The sequence below is a fragment of the Scyliorhinus torazame genome, chromosome 31 (genome assembly GCF_047496885.1).
Source record: "Scyliorhinus torazame isolate Kashiwa2021f chromosome 31, sScyTor2.1, whole genome shotgun sequence".
NCBI classification, from domain to species: Eukaryota; Metazoa; Chordata; class Chondrichthyes; order Carcharhiniformes; family Scyliorhinidae; genus Scyliorhinus; species Scyliorhinus torazame.
The window spans coordinates 7,529,425-7,544,627 of record NC_092737.1 but is presented as its reverse complement, the minus strand read 5'-3'; the positions used below and the strand labels follow the sequence as shown (position 1 = coordinate 7,544,627).

At 57.0% G+C, this 15,203-nt stretch overlaps 1 protein-coding gene across 1 annotated transcript in view; it reads left to right on the top strand.

Moving 5' to 3' along the window:
* Positions 1 to 293: 293 nt before the first annotated feature.
* The window catches only part of LOC140404557 (polyamine-transporting ATPase 13A3-like), a 121,079-nt gene continuing 106,169 nt past the window's right edge, over positions 294 to 15,203 (top strand). Inside the window, exons 1-5 of the mRNA XM_072493161.1 lie at positions 294 to 473; positions 3,462 to 3,833; positions 6,246 to 6,419; positions 9,308 to 9,454; positions 9,598 to 9,668. Of these exons, the coding sequence (XP_072349262.1) occupies positions 3,516 to 3,833; positions 6,246 to 6,419; positions 9,308 to 9,454; positions 9,598 to 9,668 (710 nt within the window). The 5' untranslated portion in view covers positions 294 to 473; positions 3,462 to 3,515. The remainder of the gene's footprint in view (positions 474 to 3,461; positions 3,834 to 6,245; positions 6,420 to 9,307; positions 9,455 to 9,597; positions 9,669 to 15,203) is intronic.

The window sequence follows — 15,203 nt, the reverse complement described above, 5'->3', positions numbered from 1 at the left end:
TGATTCGTCCGCAAAGCTGAAGTGTGTGTGTAAGTGCGGTTCCGTAGATAACCCGTGTTTAGTAAATCTTTAATTCTTTACATTCGGTACCTATTTAGAGTTCTGTTTCTTCCCAGCCCAACCCAACCACTGCTAATCTGCTGTCGAAGTTCAGGCCAGCCAAAAAAGGCAAGAGGGAACATGATGGACAGACGCAGATGTTACAATCCCAAGTTGATCGCTTTTTGTATTGCGCTTTCATTTAATAGCCCTGTGCTAATTGTAGAATTTGCCATGTTTCTGTTGAGGTTCCCAGTGCTTCACTAGACAGAGTGTCGCTCTTCAGAAGCACAGTTGACAATGTGACGCTGACGAGCTCCAAGTGCGGTCCCCACACCCAACAAGAACGACAGGCCCATGGCCCGCAGGAGGGCTGACCTCCAACTCTGCCACCAGCACCTCTGCAAAGTTGACGCCTGCTGTTCTATTGACTGGTAGGAGGCTGCACCCGCTACTCTCTCACTCTTTTTAGTTTAAACCCCTCATTTCTGACCATTACCGAAAGGTTGCTGCCAATTCGCAGCGGCGAGGGTTAGTACTGAGGGAGTGCTGCACTGTCAGAGGGTCAGTACTGAGGGAGTGCTGCACTGTCAGAGGGTCAGTACTGAGGGAGCGCCACACTGTCAGAGGGTCAGTACTGACGGAGTGCCGCACTGTCAGAGGGTCAGTACTGAGGGAGTGCCGCACTGTCAGAGGGTCAGTACTGAGGGAGTGCCGCACTGTCAGAGGGTCAGTACAGAGGGAGTGCCGCACTGTCAGGGGGTCAGTACTGAGGGAGTGCCGCACTGTCAGAGGGACAGTACTGAGGGAGTGCTGCACTGTCAGAAGGTCAGTACTGAGGGAGCGCCGCACTGTCAGAGGGTCAGTACTGAGGGAGTGCCGCACTGTCAGAGGGTCAGTACTGAGGGAGTGCCACACTGTCAGAGGGTCAGCACTGAGGGAGCGCCGCACTGTCAGAGGGACAGTACTGAGGGAGTGCCGCACTGTCAGAGGGTCAGTACTGAGGGAGTGCCGCACTGTCAGAGGGTCAGTACTGAGGGAGTGCTGCACTGTCAGAGGGTCAGTACTGAGGGAGTGCCGCACTGTCAGAGGGTCAGTACTGAGGGAGCGTCGCACTGTCAGAGGGACAGTACTGAGGGAGTGCCGCACTGTCAGAGGGTCAGTACTGAGGGAGCGCCGCACTGTCAGAGGGACAGTACTGAGGGAGTGCCGCACTGTCAGGGGGTCAGTACTGAGGGAGTGCTGCACTGTCAGAAGGTCAGTACTGAGGGAGCGCCGCACTGTCAGAGGGTCAGTACTGAGGGCGTGCCGCACTGTCAGAGGGTCAGTACTGAGGGAGTGCCACACTGTCAGAGGGCCAGTACTGAGGGAGCGCCGCACTGTCAGAGGGACAGTACTGAGGGAGTGCCACACTGTCAGAGGGTCAGTACTGAGGGAGTGCCGCACTGTCAGAGGGTCAGTACTGAGGGAGTGCTGCACTGTCAGAGGGTCAGTACTGAGGGAGTGCTGCTCTGTCAGAGGGTCAGTACTGAGGGAGTGCTGCTCTGTCAGAGGGTCAGTACTGAGGGAGTGCCGCACTGTCAGAGGGTCAGTACTGAGGGAGTGCCGCACTGTCAGAGGGTCAGTACTGAGGGAGCGCCGCACTGTCAGAGGGTCAGTACTGAGGGAGTGCTGCTCTGTCAGAGGGTCAGTACTGAGGGAGTGCCGCACTGTCAGAGGGTCAGTACTGAGGGAGTGCCGCACTGTCAGAGGGTCAGTACTGAGGGAGTGTCGTACTGTCAGAGGGTCAGTACAGAGGGAGTGCCGCACTGTCAGAGGGTCAGTACTGAGGGAGTGCCGCACTGTCAGAGGGTCAGTACTGAGGGAGTGCCGCACTGTCAGAGGGTCAGTACTGAGGGAGTGCCGCACTGTCAGAGGGTCAGTACTGAGGGAGTGCCGCACTGTCAGAGGGTCAGTGCTGAGGGAGTGCCGCACTGTCAGAGGGTCAGTACGGAGGGAGTGCCGCACTGTCAGAGGGTCAGTGCTGAGGGAGTGCCGCACTGTCAGAGGGTCAGTACGGAGGGAGTGCCGCACTGTCAGAGGGTCAGTGCTGAGGGAGTGCCGCACTGTCAGAGGGTCAGTACTGAGGGAGTGCTGCACTGTCAGAGGGTCGGTACTGAGGGAGTGCTGCACTGTCAGAGGGTCGGTACTGAGGGAGTGCCGCACTGTCAGAGGGTCGGTACTGAGGGAGTGCCGCTCTGTCAGAGGGTCAGTACTGAGGGAGTGCCGCACTGTCAGAGGGTCAGTACTGAGGGAGCGCCGCACTGTCAGAGGGTCAGTACTGAGGGAGTGCCGCACTGTCAGAGGGTCAGTACTGAGGGAGTGCTGCTCTGTCAGAGGGTCAGTACTGAGGGAGTGCTGCTCTGTCAGAGGGTCAGTACTGAGGGAGTGCTGCACTGTCAGAGGGTCAGTACTGAGGGAGTGCCGCACTGTGAGAGGGTCAGTACTGAGGGAGTGCCGCATTGTCAGAGGGTCAGTACTGAGGGAGTGCCGCACTGTCAGAGGGTCAGTACTGAGGGAGTGCCGCACTGTCAGAGGGTCAGTACTGAGGGAGTGCCGCACTGTCAGAGGGTCAGTACTGAGGGAGCGCTGCACTGTCAGAGAGTCAGTACTGAGAGAGTGCCGTACTGTCAGAGGGTCAGTACTGAGGGAGTGCCGCACTCTCAGAGCGTCAGTACTGAGGGAGTGCCGCACTGTCAGAGGGTCAGTACCGAGGGAGTGCCGCACTGTCAGAGCGTCAGTACTGAGGGAGTGCCGCACTGTCAGAGGGTCAGTACTGAGGGAGTGCCGCACTGTCAGAGCGTCAGTACTGAGGGAGTGCCGCACTGTCAGAGGGTCAGTACCGAGGGAGTGCCGCACTGTCAGAGGGTCAGTACTGAGGGAGTGCCGCACTGTCAGAGGGTCAGTACTGAGGGAGTGCCGCACTGTCAGAGGGCCAGTACTGAGGGAGCGCCGCACTGTCAGAGGGTCAGTACTGAGGGAGTGCAACACTGTCAGAGGGTCAGTACTGAGGGAGTGCTGCACTGTCAGAGGGTCAGTGCTGAGGGTGGGGGGGACCCTCCAGGTGGTGGGGTTCCCAGGTATCTGCTGCTCTTGTCCTTGTAGATGGTAGAGGCCGTGGGTTTGGAAGGTGCTGCCTCAGGAACCTCGGTGAGTCGCTGCGGTGCATCTTGTAGATGGCATCAACTCCTTGTCTAACTCAGGGATGTTGCGTCAGAGAGTCTTACAGCACAGAAAGAGACCATTCGGCTCATCGTGTTGGTCACCTATCCCTTCTCATCCCGCTTTTCCAACCCTGGATCCGTGGGGAATGCGAATCTCGGCCTGTGAGTTAACTGTGCTCCGATTGACTCCTTATTTCCCCCTGCTTTTTGTCTTTGAAGAGAATGAGGCGACTCGGCGGACGGCGATGAGGGGGGTGAGGTGAGGCTGCGAGGATGCCCAGGAGGAAGCAGAGCGAGGCTGCCCAAAGGACGGATCAGCCGGGCACTGCCCGGGGCGGCGCCAGCGCCCGGGACGAGTGGGGACGGCCCAGCCAGGCAGCGGCCGCTGAGACCCCCGTGGGGGCTCCCCGAACCCCGAGGGGCCTGGAGGAGGAGGCCGGGCAGCCCAGCGGCTGGGACCAGCGGAGTGTCGGGATGCTGCTGGCGAATCAACACCAGCCTCGAGAGCGGAGACGGTCGGGTTCGGGCGATGCAGCATCCCCTCCCCCCGTCGACAACCGGGTGGTGAATGTCGGCGAAGGCAACGAGATGGTAACCAGGGCGGCCGACCCCTCGCGGAATCCTGGGGGGGTGGGGGGGGGGGCACCTAAATTATTTGACACTGACCTTTCACCTGTGAGATGAACACAGGCCTGGACTAACGAGCTGATGTACAGGGATCTTTAACCCCGTGCTGTACCTGTCCTGGGAGTGTTTGATGGGGACACTGTAGAGGGAGCTTTACTCTGTATCTAACCCCGTGCTGTACCTGTCCTGGGAGTGTTTGATGGGGACGGTGTCGAGGGAGCTTTACTCTGTATCTAACCCCGTGCTGTACCTGTCCTGGGAGTGTTTGATGGGGACGGTGTCGAGGGAGCTTTACTCTGTATCTAACCCCGTGCTGTACCTGTCCTGGGAGTGTTTGATGGGGACGGTGTAGAGGGGGCTTTACTCTGTATCTCACCCCGTGCTGTACCTGTCCTGGGAGTGTTTGATGGGGACAGTGTAGAGGGAGCTTTACTCTGTATCGAACCCCGTGCTGTACCTGTCCTGGGAGTGTTTGATGGGGACAGTGTAGAGGGAGCTTTACTCTGTATCGAACCCCGTGCTGTACCTGTCCTGGGAGTGTTTGATGGGGACAGTGTAGAGGGAGCTTTACTCTGTATCTAACCCCGTGCTGCACCTGTCCTGGGAGTGTTAGATGGGGACAGTGTAGAGGGAGCTTTACTCTGTATCTAACCCCGTGCTGTACCTGTCCTGGGAGTGTTTGATGGGGACAGTGTAGAGGGAGCTTTACTCTGTAACTAACCCCGTGCTGTACCTGTCCTGGGAGTATTTGATGGGGACAGTGCAGAGGGAGCTTTACTCTGTATCTAACCCGTGCTGTACCTGTCCTGGGAGTGTTTGATGGGGACAGTGTTGAGGGAGCTTTACTCTGAATCTAACCCCGTGCTGTACCGGTCCTGGGAGTGTCTGATGGGGACAGTGTAGAGGGAGCTTTACTCTGTATCTAACTCCGTACTGTACCTGTTTTGGGAGTGTTTGATAGGGACAGTGTTGAGGGAGCTTTACTCTGTATCTAACCCCGTGCTGTACCTGTCCTGGGAGTGTTTGATCGGGACAGTGTTGAGGGAGCTTTACTCTGTATCTAACCCCGTGCTGTACCTGTCCTGGGAGTGTTTGATGGGGACAGTGTACAGGGAGCTTTACTCTGTACCTAACCCCGTACTGTACCTGTCCTGGGAGTGTTTGATGGGGACAGTGTTGAGGGAGCTTTTCTCTGTATCTAACCCCGTGCTGTACCTGTCCTGGGAGTGTTTGATGGGGACAGTGTAGAGGGAGCTTTACTCTGTATCTAACCCCGTGCTGTACCTGTCCTGGGAGTGTTTGATGGGGACAGTGTAGAGGGAGCTTTACTCTGTATCTAACCCCGTGATGTACCTGTCCTGGGGGTGTTTGATGGGGACAGTGTAGAGGGAGCTTTACTCTGTATCTAACCCCGTGCTGTCCCTGTCCTGGGAGTGTTTGATGGGGACAGTGATGAGGGAGCTTTACTCTGTATCTAACCCCGTGCTGTACCTGTCCTGGGAGTGTTTAATGGGGACAGTGTGGAGGGAGCTTTACTCTGTATCTAACCCCGTGCTGTCCCTGTCCTGGGAGTGTTTGATGGGGACAGTGCAGCGGGAGCTTTACTCTGTATCGAACCCCGTGCTGTACCTGTCCTGGGAGTGTTTGATGGGGACAGTGTCGAGGGACTTTTACTCTGTATCTAACCCCGTGCTGTACCTGTCCTGGGAGTGTTTGATGGGGACAGTGTAGAGGGAGCTTTACTCTGTATCTAACCCCGTGCTGTTCCTGTCCTGGGAGCGTTTGATGGGGACAGTGTAGAGTGAGCTATACTCTGTATCTAACCCCGTGCTCTACCTGTCCTGGGAGTGTTTGATGGGGACAGTGTAGAGGGAGCTTTACTCTGTATCTAACCCCGTGCTGTACCTGTCCTGGGAGCGTTTGATGGGGACAGTGTAGAGTGAGCTATACTCTGTATCTAACCCCGTGCTCTACCTGTCCTGGGAGTGTTTGATGGGGACAGTGTAGAGGGATCTTTACTCTGTATCTAACCCCGTGCTGTACCTGTCCTGGGAGTGTTTGATGGGGACAGTGTAGAGGGAGCTTTACTCTGTATCTAACCCCGTGCTGTTCCTGTCCTGGGAGCGTTTGATGGGGACAGTGTAGATGGAGCTTTACTCTGTATCTAACCCCGTGCTGTACCTGTCCTGGGAGTGTCTGATGGGGACAGTGTAGAGGGTGCTTTACTCTGTATCTAACCCCGTGCTGTACCTGTCCTGGGAGTGTTTGATGGGGACAGTGTCGAGGGCGCCCTGCGTTTCACTACTTAGCTATCATAATGCGGTTTTATTTCCTAAGATTCTGCTCGGTCGAGTTTAGTTATTCTCCTGTTTCCAGATGATTTATGGATACTGTTGGAGCTGGTGGAGGGCATTGCTCTCAACCCTCGCCACCATCCTGTCCTGTGGCTTGTTCATCATGGCGTTCTATTGGAGGCCAGAATGCCACATGAAGTGTTTCTGCTACCCCTGTCACCTCCAGGATGCGGAGTACGTACTGATGAAAACCACGGTAGGTGTCGCTTGTTGCCGTACCGTTCGGACTTCCGACAGCTCCTCGGGAAGCTCCGGGCTTCCAAAACAAAAGCATGATGTCACAGACCGGGCCTAGTATCTGTGGAAACTTTACATTTTCTCCCCGTGTCTGCGTGGGTTTCCTCCGGGTGCCCCGGTTTCCTCCCACAGTCCAAAGACGTGCGCGCTAGGTGGGTTGGCGACGCTAAATTGCACCTGGGTGTGGTTACGGCGATGGGGTGGGGGATGGGGCCGAGCCAGGGTGCTCTTACGATGGGCTGAATGGCCTCCTTCTGCACTGTCAGGATTCTCTGTTTCTATAAGTCAGGATGGTGAGTGACTCGGAGGGGGACCTCCAGGTGGTGGGGTTCCCAGGTATCTGCTGCTCTTGTCCTTCTAGATGGTAGAGGTCGTGGGTTTGGAAGGTGCTGCCTCAGGAACCTTGGTGAGTCGCTGCTGTGCATCTTGTAGACGGTACACACGGCTGGCACTGTGCGTCGGTGGGGGAGGAAGCGAATGTTTGTGGAAGGGGAGCAATCAAGCGGGGCTGCTTTGTCCTGGATGGTGTCGAGCTTCTTGAGTGTTGTTGGAGCTGCGCTCATCCAGGCAAGTGGAGAGTATTCCATCACACTCCTGACTTGTGCCTGTAGATGGTGGACAGGCTTTGGGGGGGGGTCAGGAGGTGAGTTACTCTCCGCAGGATTCCCAGCCTCTGACCTGCCCTGGTAGCCACAGTATTAATGTGGCTGGGTCCAGTTCAGTTTCTGATCAATGGTAACCCCCAGGATGTTGATTGTGGGGGGATTCAGCGACGGTAATGGCATTGAATGTCGAGGGGCGATGGTTAGATCCTCTCTTGTAGGGGATGGTCATTGCCTGGGACTTGTGTGGTGTGAACGATACTTTAAATTAAATTTATTAAAGGCTGCATCGATTCCCTCAGCACTGTCTACTTTGCGCCTTAATAAAAGCAAATTACTGCGGATGCTGGGATCGGCGATGAAAACACAGTACCGGCTGGACAGCACGGTGCCACAGTGGTTAGCACTGCTGCCTCACGGCACCGAGGACCCGGGTTCGATCCCGGCCCCGGGTCACTGTCCGTGTGGAGTTTGCACATTCTCCCCGTGTCTGCGTGGGTCTCACCCCCGCAACTCAAAGATGTGCAGGGTAGGTGGATTGGCCACGCTAAATTGCCCCTTAATTGGAAAAGAAAAATGAATTGGGTACTCTGAATTTACAAACACAGTGCTGGACAATCTCAGCAGGCCTGGATTGGATTGGATTGGTTTATTGTCACGTGTACCGAGGTACAGTGAAAAGTATTTTTCTGCGAGCAGCTCAACAGATCATTTAATACATGGGAATCATAGAATTTACAGTGCAGAAGGAGGCCATTCGGCCCATCGAGTCTGCACCGGCTCTTGGAAAGAGCACCCTACCCAAGCCCACACCTCCACCCTATCCCCATAACCCAGTAACCCCACCCAACGCTAAAGGCAATTTTGGACACTAAGGGCAATTTATCACGGCCAATCCACCTAACCTGCACATCTTTGGACTGTGGGAGGAAACCGGAGCACCCGGAGGAAACCCACGCACACACGGGGAGGACGTGCAGACTCCGCACAGACAGTGACCCAAGCCGGGAATCGAACCTGCGACCCTGGGAGCTGTGAAGCAATTGTGCTAACCACAATACTCGTCCAACTTCTTCCATGACTCTTTGTCAAAGACTGTTAGCTTTGACCAAGAATCATCCAGACTCGAAACGTCAGCTCCCTTCTCTCTCCACAGACGCTGTCAGACCGGCTGAGATTGTCCAGCATTTTCTGTTTGTGTTACTTTACACCTTGTTGTCTTTGTCCCTACACTCGGTTCTCTCCCTCTCTTTATCTCTCTCTCTTCCTCCCACACGCTTCCTTTCACTCTCCCTCTCTCTCATTCTCATTCTTTCACTCTCCCTCTCTCGTCCCTCTCTCCCACACTTTCTTTCGCTCTCCTCTCGTCCCTCTCTCCCTATCCCACACTTTCTTTCGCTCTCCTCTCGTCCCTCTCTTTCTTTTGCTCTCCCTCTCTCACCCCGTTCCACTCTCTCTCTCACTCTCTTTCTTTCGCTCTCCCTCTCGTGTCCCGCTCCCCTCTCTTTCTCTCTCCCTCTTTCTTTTGCTCTCCCTCTCTTGCCCTGCTCCCCTCTCTTTCTCTCTCTCTAACTCTCTTTCGCTCTCCTTCTCTCGTCTCTCCCTCCCTCTCTTTTTTTTGCTCTTCCTGTCTTGTCCCGCTCCCCTCTCTTTCTTTTGCTCTCCCTCTCGTTCCGCTCCCCTCTCTTTTTCTCTCTCTCTCTCTCACTCTTTCTTTTGCTCTCCCTCTTTCATTCTGCTCACCTCTCTTTCTCTCTCTCTCTTTCTCTCGCTCTTCCTCTCTCGTCCCATTTTTTCTCTCTCTCTCCCTCTCTTTCTTTTGCTCTCCCTCTCTCGTCCCGCTCCCCTCTCTCTCTCTCTTTCTTTCGCTCTCCGTCTCGTGTCCCGTTTTTCCTCTCTCTCTCCCTCTTTCTTTTGCTCTCCCTCTCTTGTCCCGCTCCCCTCTCTTTCTCTTTCTTTTTCTCTCTCTTTCTTTCGCTCTCCCTCTCTCGTCTCGTTTTTCCTCTCTCTCTCTCCCTCTCTTTCTTTTGCTCTCCCTCTCTCGTCACGCTCCCCTCTCTTTCTCTCTCTCTCCTTCTTTCGCTCTCCCTCTCTTGTCCCATTTTTTCTCTCTCTCTCTCTCCCTCTCTTTCTTTCGCTCTCCCTCTCTCGTCTTGTTTTTCCTCTCTCTTTCTCTCTCTCTCTCTTTCGCTCTCCCTCTCTTGTCCCGTTTTTCCTCTCTCCCTCTCTCTCTCTCTCTGTACAGGATGAGTTTCAGGAATGGCACAGGCAAAAGGTGAAGTTCATGTACCTGAAGTACAGCCCGCAGACCGACCAGCGGGAAGGGGAAAGGATCGAGGATGTGGACGAGTTCTCACTGCTCCGGAAAAACATCTCCTTCACCGGGATTCAGGTGAGCCAGTCACAGACCCCCACCCCTCTTCCCAGCCCAGACCTCCCCCCAGCGAGATGGAATGAATCAAGAGGGGAGTGGGGGCTGGGACGTGCTGGAGGGACTGGGAATTTCACTCACCGATTTAACCCCTTCCTTCCCAGATCCGATATTTGCAACACCAAAGTATTCGATACATCTGGGACCCCAACAAGCGATCCTTCATCGTGCTCAGGTAGGAAGATTGACTCACTCTCAGCCGCTCAACGTTTTAGCTGCCAGGCTCTCTGTCGCTGTTCTGTATCTGGGAATAACGTTCTGGCTGGTCGTGCGCCGTGTGATGGAGTAGTGAGGTCGGCAGAGCGTTTGCGCGAGCACTGAGCAGATCGCCACCTTTGATGGTATTGAGCGACACCCCTTAATAAACACCCCCCCCCCCCACCACTTGTTGCAAGAATCCAGAGCGGGGGCACCTCCGTAACATTTCGCGGCAAAAAAGAAATGTGACGGGAGGGAAAACTGGCGACGAGGGTAGAGGTAGAGAAATGGCCGGAAAGGAGATTTCGGTCCTGTGGTAGTCGCCACTAGCAGTATTATATGTATTACGGTAAGACACGTATAATAGAGGTACATGGGTAAATCCCTGCCTGCTGGCTCCGCCCAGTAGGCGGAGTATAAATGTGTGTGCAGCCGGTGCTGCAGCCATTCTGGTTCCAGCTACAGGAGGCACAACATCTTTGCTCAATAAAGCCTCAATTGTTCCACTACTCTCGTCTTTGTGGTAATTGATAGTACATCAGGTCCACTGACTGCAGGACGGCATCGGGAGCAATGGAAGATCCTCGGGGTCGGACCTGCGCACCGATGCCAGGCGCAGCGCTGGTGTGAAGGTACAACAAACGTTTTCGACAGCAACTGTGTGTCAGAAGAACGTGGGTCCGGGAAGACTTGCTTGGGCTGAAGTGAGTGGGGTCTGGGTTGCTGGGAGCGCGCACGTGGTGAAGCAACAGTTCTCAGCTCAGTTGGCCGTAAAATGTTATGCCGCGACCGAGTCTTGTTCACTGGCAAAACCAGGAGACAAGTCTTTTGATTTGATTTGATTTATTGTCACATGTACCGAAGTACAGTGAAAAGTATTTTTCTGCGGCCGAGGGAACGTACACAGTACGTACATAGTAGAGAAAAGAATAATCAACAGGGAACATTGACAAATGGGACATCGACAAACAGTGATTGGTTACAGTGCGGAACAAGGGGCCAAACAAATCAGATACATGAACAAGAGCAGCATAGGGCGTCGTGAATAGTGTTCTTACAGGGAACAGATCAGTCCGAGGGGGAGTCGTTGAGGGGTCTGGTAGCTGTGGGGAAGAAGCTGATCCTATGTCTGGATGTGCGGGTCTTCAGACTTCTGTACCTTCTGCCTGATGGAAGGGTCTGGAAGAAGGCAATGCCTGGGTGGGAGGGGTCTCTGATAATGCTGTCTGCCTTCCTGAGGCAGCAGGAGGTGTAGACAGAATCAATGGGAGGGTGGCAAGCTTGTGTGATGCGTTGGGCTGAGTTCACCACACTCTGCAGTTCCTTGCGATCTTGGACTGAGCAGTTCCCATACCAGGCTGCGATGCAGCCGGATAGGATGCTCTCTATCGCACATCTGTAGAAGTTTGTGAGAGCCGATGCAGACATGCCGAATTTCTTTAGCTTCCGTAGGAAGTAGAAACGTTGTTGGGCTTTCTTGACTGTTCCATCAACGTGAGTGGACCAGGACAGACTGTTGGTGATGGTCACCCCCCCCAGGAACTTAAAGCTATCGACCATCTCCACTTCGGAGCCATTGATGCAGACGGGAGTGTGTGTCGTGCTACGCTCCCTCAGTGAATTGGTGAAAAGCTTGGAGGGGCATTTCTCTCCTAACCCGTTATTGGTTACACAAATGATTCAGTTCCACCCCTATAGTCGGGAAGGAGGTGAAAGTGTTTTACAGTCTGTGGTGTCTTTAAGAAGATGACAACATATTGTGAATTTGGTACAACACTTGGATGATACTCTTCGAGACAGGCTGGTCTGTGGGTTGCGCAGTGAAGCAATTCGAGGGAAGCTGCTTTTTACTGTAAGTGATTTAACTCCGAAAGCTGAGCGGCATGGCGGCGCAGTGGTTAGCACTGCTGTCTCACGCCGCCGAGGACCTGGGTTCGATCCCATCCTCGGAACACTGTCTGCGTGGAGTTTGCACATTCTCCCCCCACAACCCAACAAGTTGTGCAGGATGGGTTGATTGGCCATGCCAAATTGCCCCTTGATTGGGCACTTTAAATTTACTTAAAAGAAATACTCTGAAAGCTGCTACGGATGTTGCCACATCTTATGGAGCGAGGAACAATAGAAGCTTTGCAGTTGAAATGAAATGAAATGAAAATCGCTTATTGTTACTGTGAAAAGCCCCTAGTCGCCACATTCCGGCGCCTGTTCGGGGAGGCTGGTACGGGAATTGAACCGTGCTGCTGCCCTGCCTTGGTCTGCTTTCAAAGCCAGCGATTTAGCCCTGTGCTAAACAGCCCCATTTGGGATTGGAATGAAGATCCACAAGATGGATACCCAAGTTCCACACACATGAGTACGGCCTCAACCGGGACCTTGGATTCATGTCTCACTACATTGAACCCCCACCACCTGGCCTGGGCTTGCAAAATCCTACCAACTGTCCTGGCTTGAGACAATTCACACCTCTTTAACCTGTGATTATCCCTGTCCCCAGTCGCACCGTCTGGACCTGTAAAGACTTAATTCCCTGCAAAGACTCGAATTCAAAGTATCGCCTTGCATCATTGACTTTGTCTGTATATGCTGTGTTTGTGTAACCTCTTCACTCACCTGATGAAGGAGCTGTGCTCCGAAAACTAGTGAATCCAAGTGAACCTTTTGGACTTTGACCTGGTGTTATAAGACTTCTTCTGCACCAAGAGGAACGATACAAGTTTACAGTGACAGAGTTTGAGGATTGCTCGAAAGGGAAAGGTATTCACCACATCCAGTCAGCTCCATATCATCCAGCAACGAATGGATTGGCTGATGGTTTTGTGCATTTGGTCAAAGCATCGAAGGACCATGGCGCATTATCAAGAAGAGTAAACATATTCCTGATACCTTATCGGAACACTGTACGTGCCCCCACGCACGGTTCACCAGCAATGCTGTCGTTCAAGAGGAAACTAGGGGCACAGTTTGATTTGTTGACTCCGCCTGATACTTCAGAGATTGCCGAACCAATTTCCCGCTGATCAGCTACTTGCTGCAACGGGTGAGTTTACCGAAACTCCCCCAGAGCTTCTACCTTCCGAGGCCCTGCTGTTCGGATCAGGTCCACGCACGCGCACGGCGGGTGCAAGCAGGTCCACGCACGCGCACGGCGGCCGCAAGCAGATCCACGCACGGGCGCAAGCGGCCGCAAGCAGATCCACGCACGGGCGCAAGCGGCCGCAAGCAGATCCACGCGTGCGCACGGTGGGTGCAAGCAGATCCACGCACGGCCGCAAGCAGGTCCACGCGTGCGCACGGTGGCCGCAAGCAGGTCCACGCACGGGCGCAAGCGGCCGCAAGCAGATCCACGCACGGCCGCAAGCAGGTCCACGCGTGCGCACGGTGGCCGCAAGCAGATCCACGCACGGGCGCAAGCGGCCGCAAGCAGGTTCACGCATGCGCACGGCGGCCGCAAGCAGATCCACGCACGCGCACGGCGGGTGCAAGCAGGTCCACGCACGCGCACGGCGGCCGCAAGCAGATCCACGCACGCGCGGCGGCCCACTTGGCGCCGGCGACATGGCGGAGCCACACCGTGGGCACGCGCGGAGGAAGGTAGGTCACTTCTGGATCGCGATGGTCCGCCAATCGGTGGCAGGCACTCTGCCCGTCGAGCGCGGAGAATCGCCGGCGGGCACTCTGCCCATCGAGCGCGGAGAATCGCCGGCGGGCACTCTGCCCATCGAGCGAGGAGAATCGCCGGCGGGCACTCTGCCCATCGAGCGCGGAGAATCGCCGGCGGGCACTCTGCCCGTCGAGCGCGGAGAATCGCCGGCGGGCACTCTGCCCGTCGAGCGCGGAGAATCGCCGGCAGGCACTCTGCCCATCGAGCGCGGAGAATCGCCGGCAGGCACTCTGCCCGTCGAGCGCGGAGAATCGCCGGAGGGCACTCTGCCCATCGAGCGCGGAGAATCGCCGGCGGGCACTTTGCCCGTCGAGCGCGGAGAATCGCCGGCGGGCACTCTGCCCATCGAGCGCGCAGAATCCCCGGCGGGCACTCTGCCCATCGAGCGCGGAGAATCGCCGGCGGGCACTCTGCCCGTCGAGCGTGGAGAATCGCCGGCGGGCACTCTGCCCGTCGAGCGCGGAGAATCGCCGGCGGGCACTCTGCCCGTCGAGCGCGGAGAATCGCCGGCGGGCACTCTGCCCATCGAGCGCGGAGAATCGCCGGCGGTCACTCTGCCCATCGAGCGCGGAGAATCGCCGGCGGGCACTCTGCCCATCGAGCGCGGAGAATCGCCGGCGGGCACTCTGCCCATCGAGCGCACAGAATCGCCGGCGGGCACTCTGCCCATCGAGCGCGGAGAATCGCCGGCGGGCACTCTGCCCATCGAGCGCGGAGAATCGCCGGCGGGCACTCTGCCCGTCGAGCGCGGAGAATCGCCGGCGGGCACTCTGCCCATCGAGCGCGGAGAATCGCCGGCGGGCACTCTGCCCGTCGAGCGCGGAGAATCGCCGGCGGGCACTCTGCCCGTCGAGCGCGGAGAATCGCCGGCGAGCACTCTGCCCGTCGAGCGCGGAGAATCGCCGGCGGGCACTCTGCCCATCGAGCGCGGAGAATCGCCGGCGGGCACTCTGCCCGTCGAGCGCGGAGAATCGCCGGCGGGCACTCTGCCCGTCGAGCGCGGAGAATCGCCGGCGGGCACTCTGCCCGTCGAGCGCGGAGAATCGCCGGCGGGCACTCTGCCCGTCGAGCGCGCAGAATCGCCGGCGGGCACTCTGCCCGTCGAGCGCGGAGAATCGCCGGCGGGCACTCTGCCCGTCGAGCGCGGAGAATCCCCGGCGGGCACTCTGCCCGTCGAGCGCGGAGAATCGCCGGCGGGCACTCTGCCCGTCGAGCGCGGAGAATCGCCGGCGGGCACTCTCCCCGTCGAGCGCGGAGAATCGCCGGCGGGCACTCTGCCCATCGAGCGCGGAGAATCGCCGGTGGGCACTCTGCCCATCGAGCGCGGAGAATCGCCGGCGGGCACTCTGCCCGTCGAGTGCGGAGAATCGCCGGCGGGCACTCTGCCCGTCGAGCGCGGAGAATCGCTGGCGGGCACTCTGCCCGTCGAGCGCGGAGAATCGCCGGCGGGCACTCTGCCCGTCGAGCGCGGAGAATCGCCGGCGGGCACTTTGCCCGTCGAGCGCGGAGAATCGCCGGCGGGCACTCTGCCCATCGAGCGCGCAGAATCCCCGGCGGGCACTCTGCCCATCGAGCGCGGAGAATCGCCGGCGGGCACTCTGCCCGTCGAGCGTGGAGAATCGCCGGCGGGCACTCTGCCCGTCGAGCGCGGAGAATCGCCGGCGGGCACTCTGCCCGTCGAGCGCGGAGAATCGCCGGCGGGCACTCTGCCCATCGAGCGCGGAGAATCGCCGGCGGTCACTCTGCCCATCGAGCGCGGAGAATCGCCGGCGGGCACTCTGCCCATCGAGCGCGGAGAATCGCCGGCGGGCACTCTGCCCATCGAGCGCACAGAATCGCCGGCGGGCA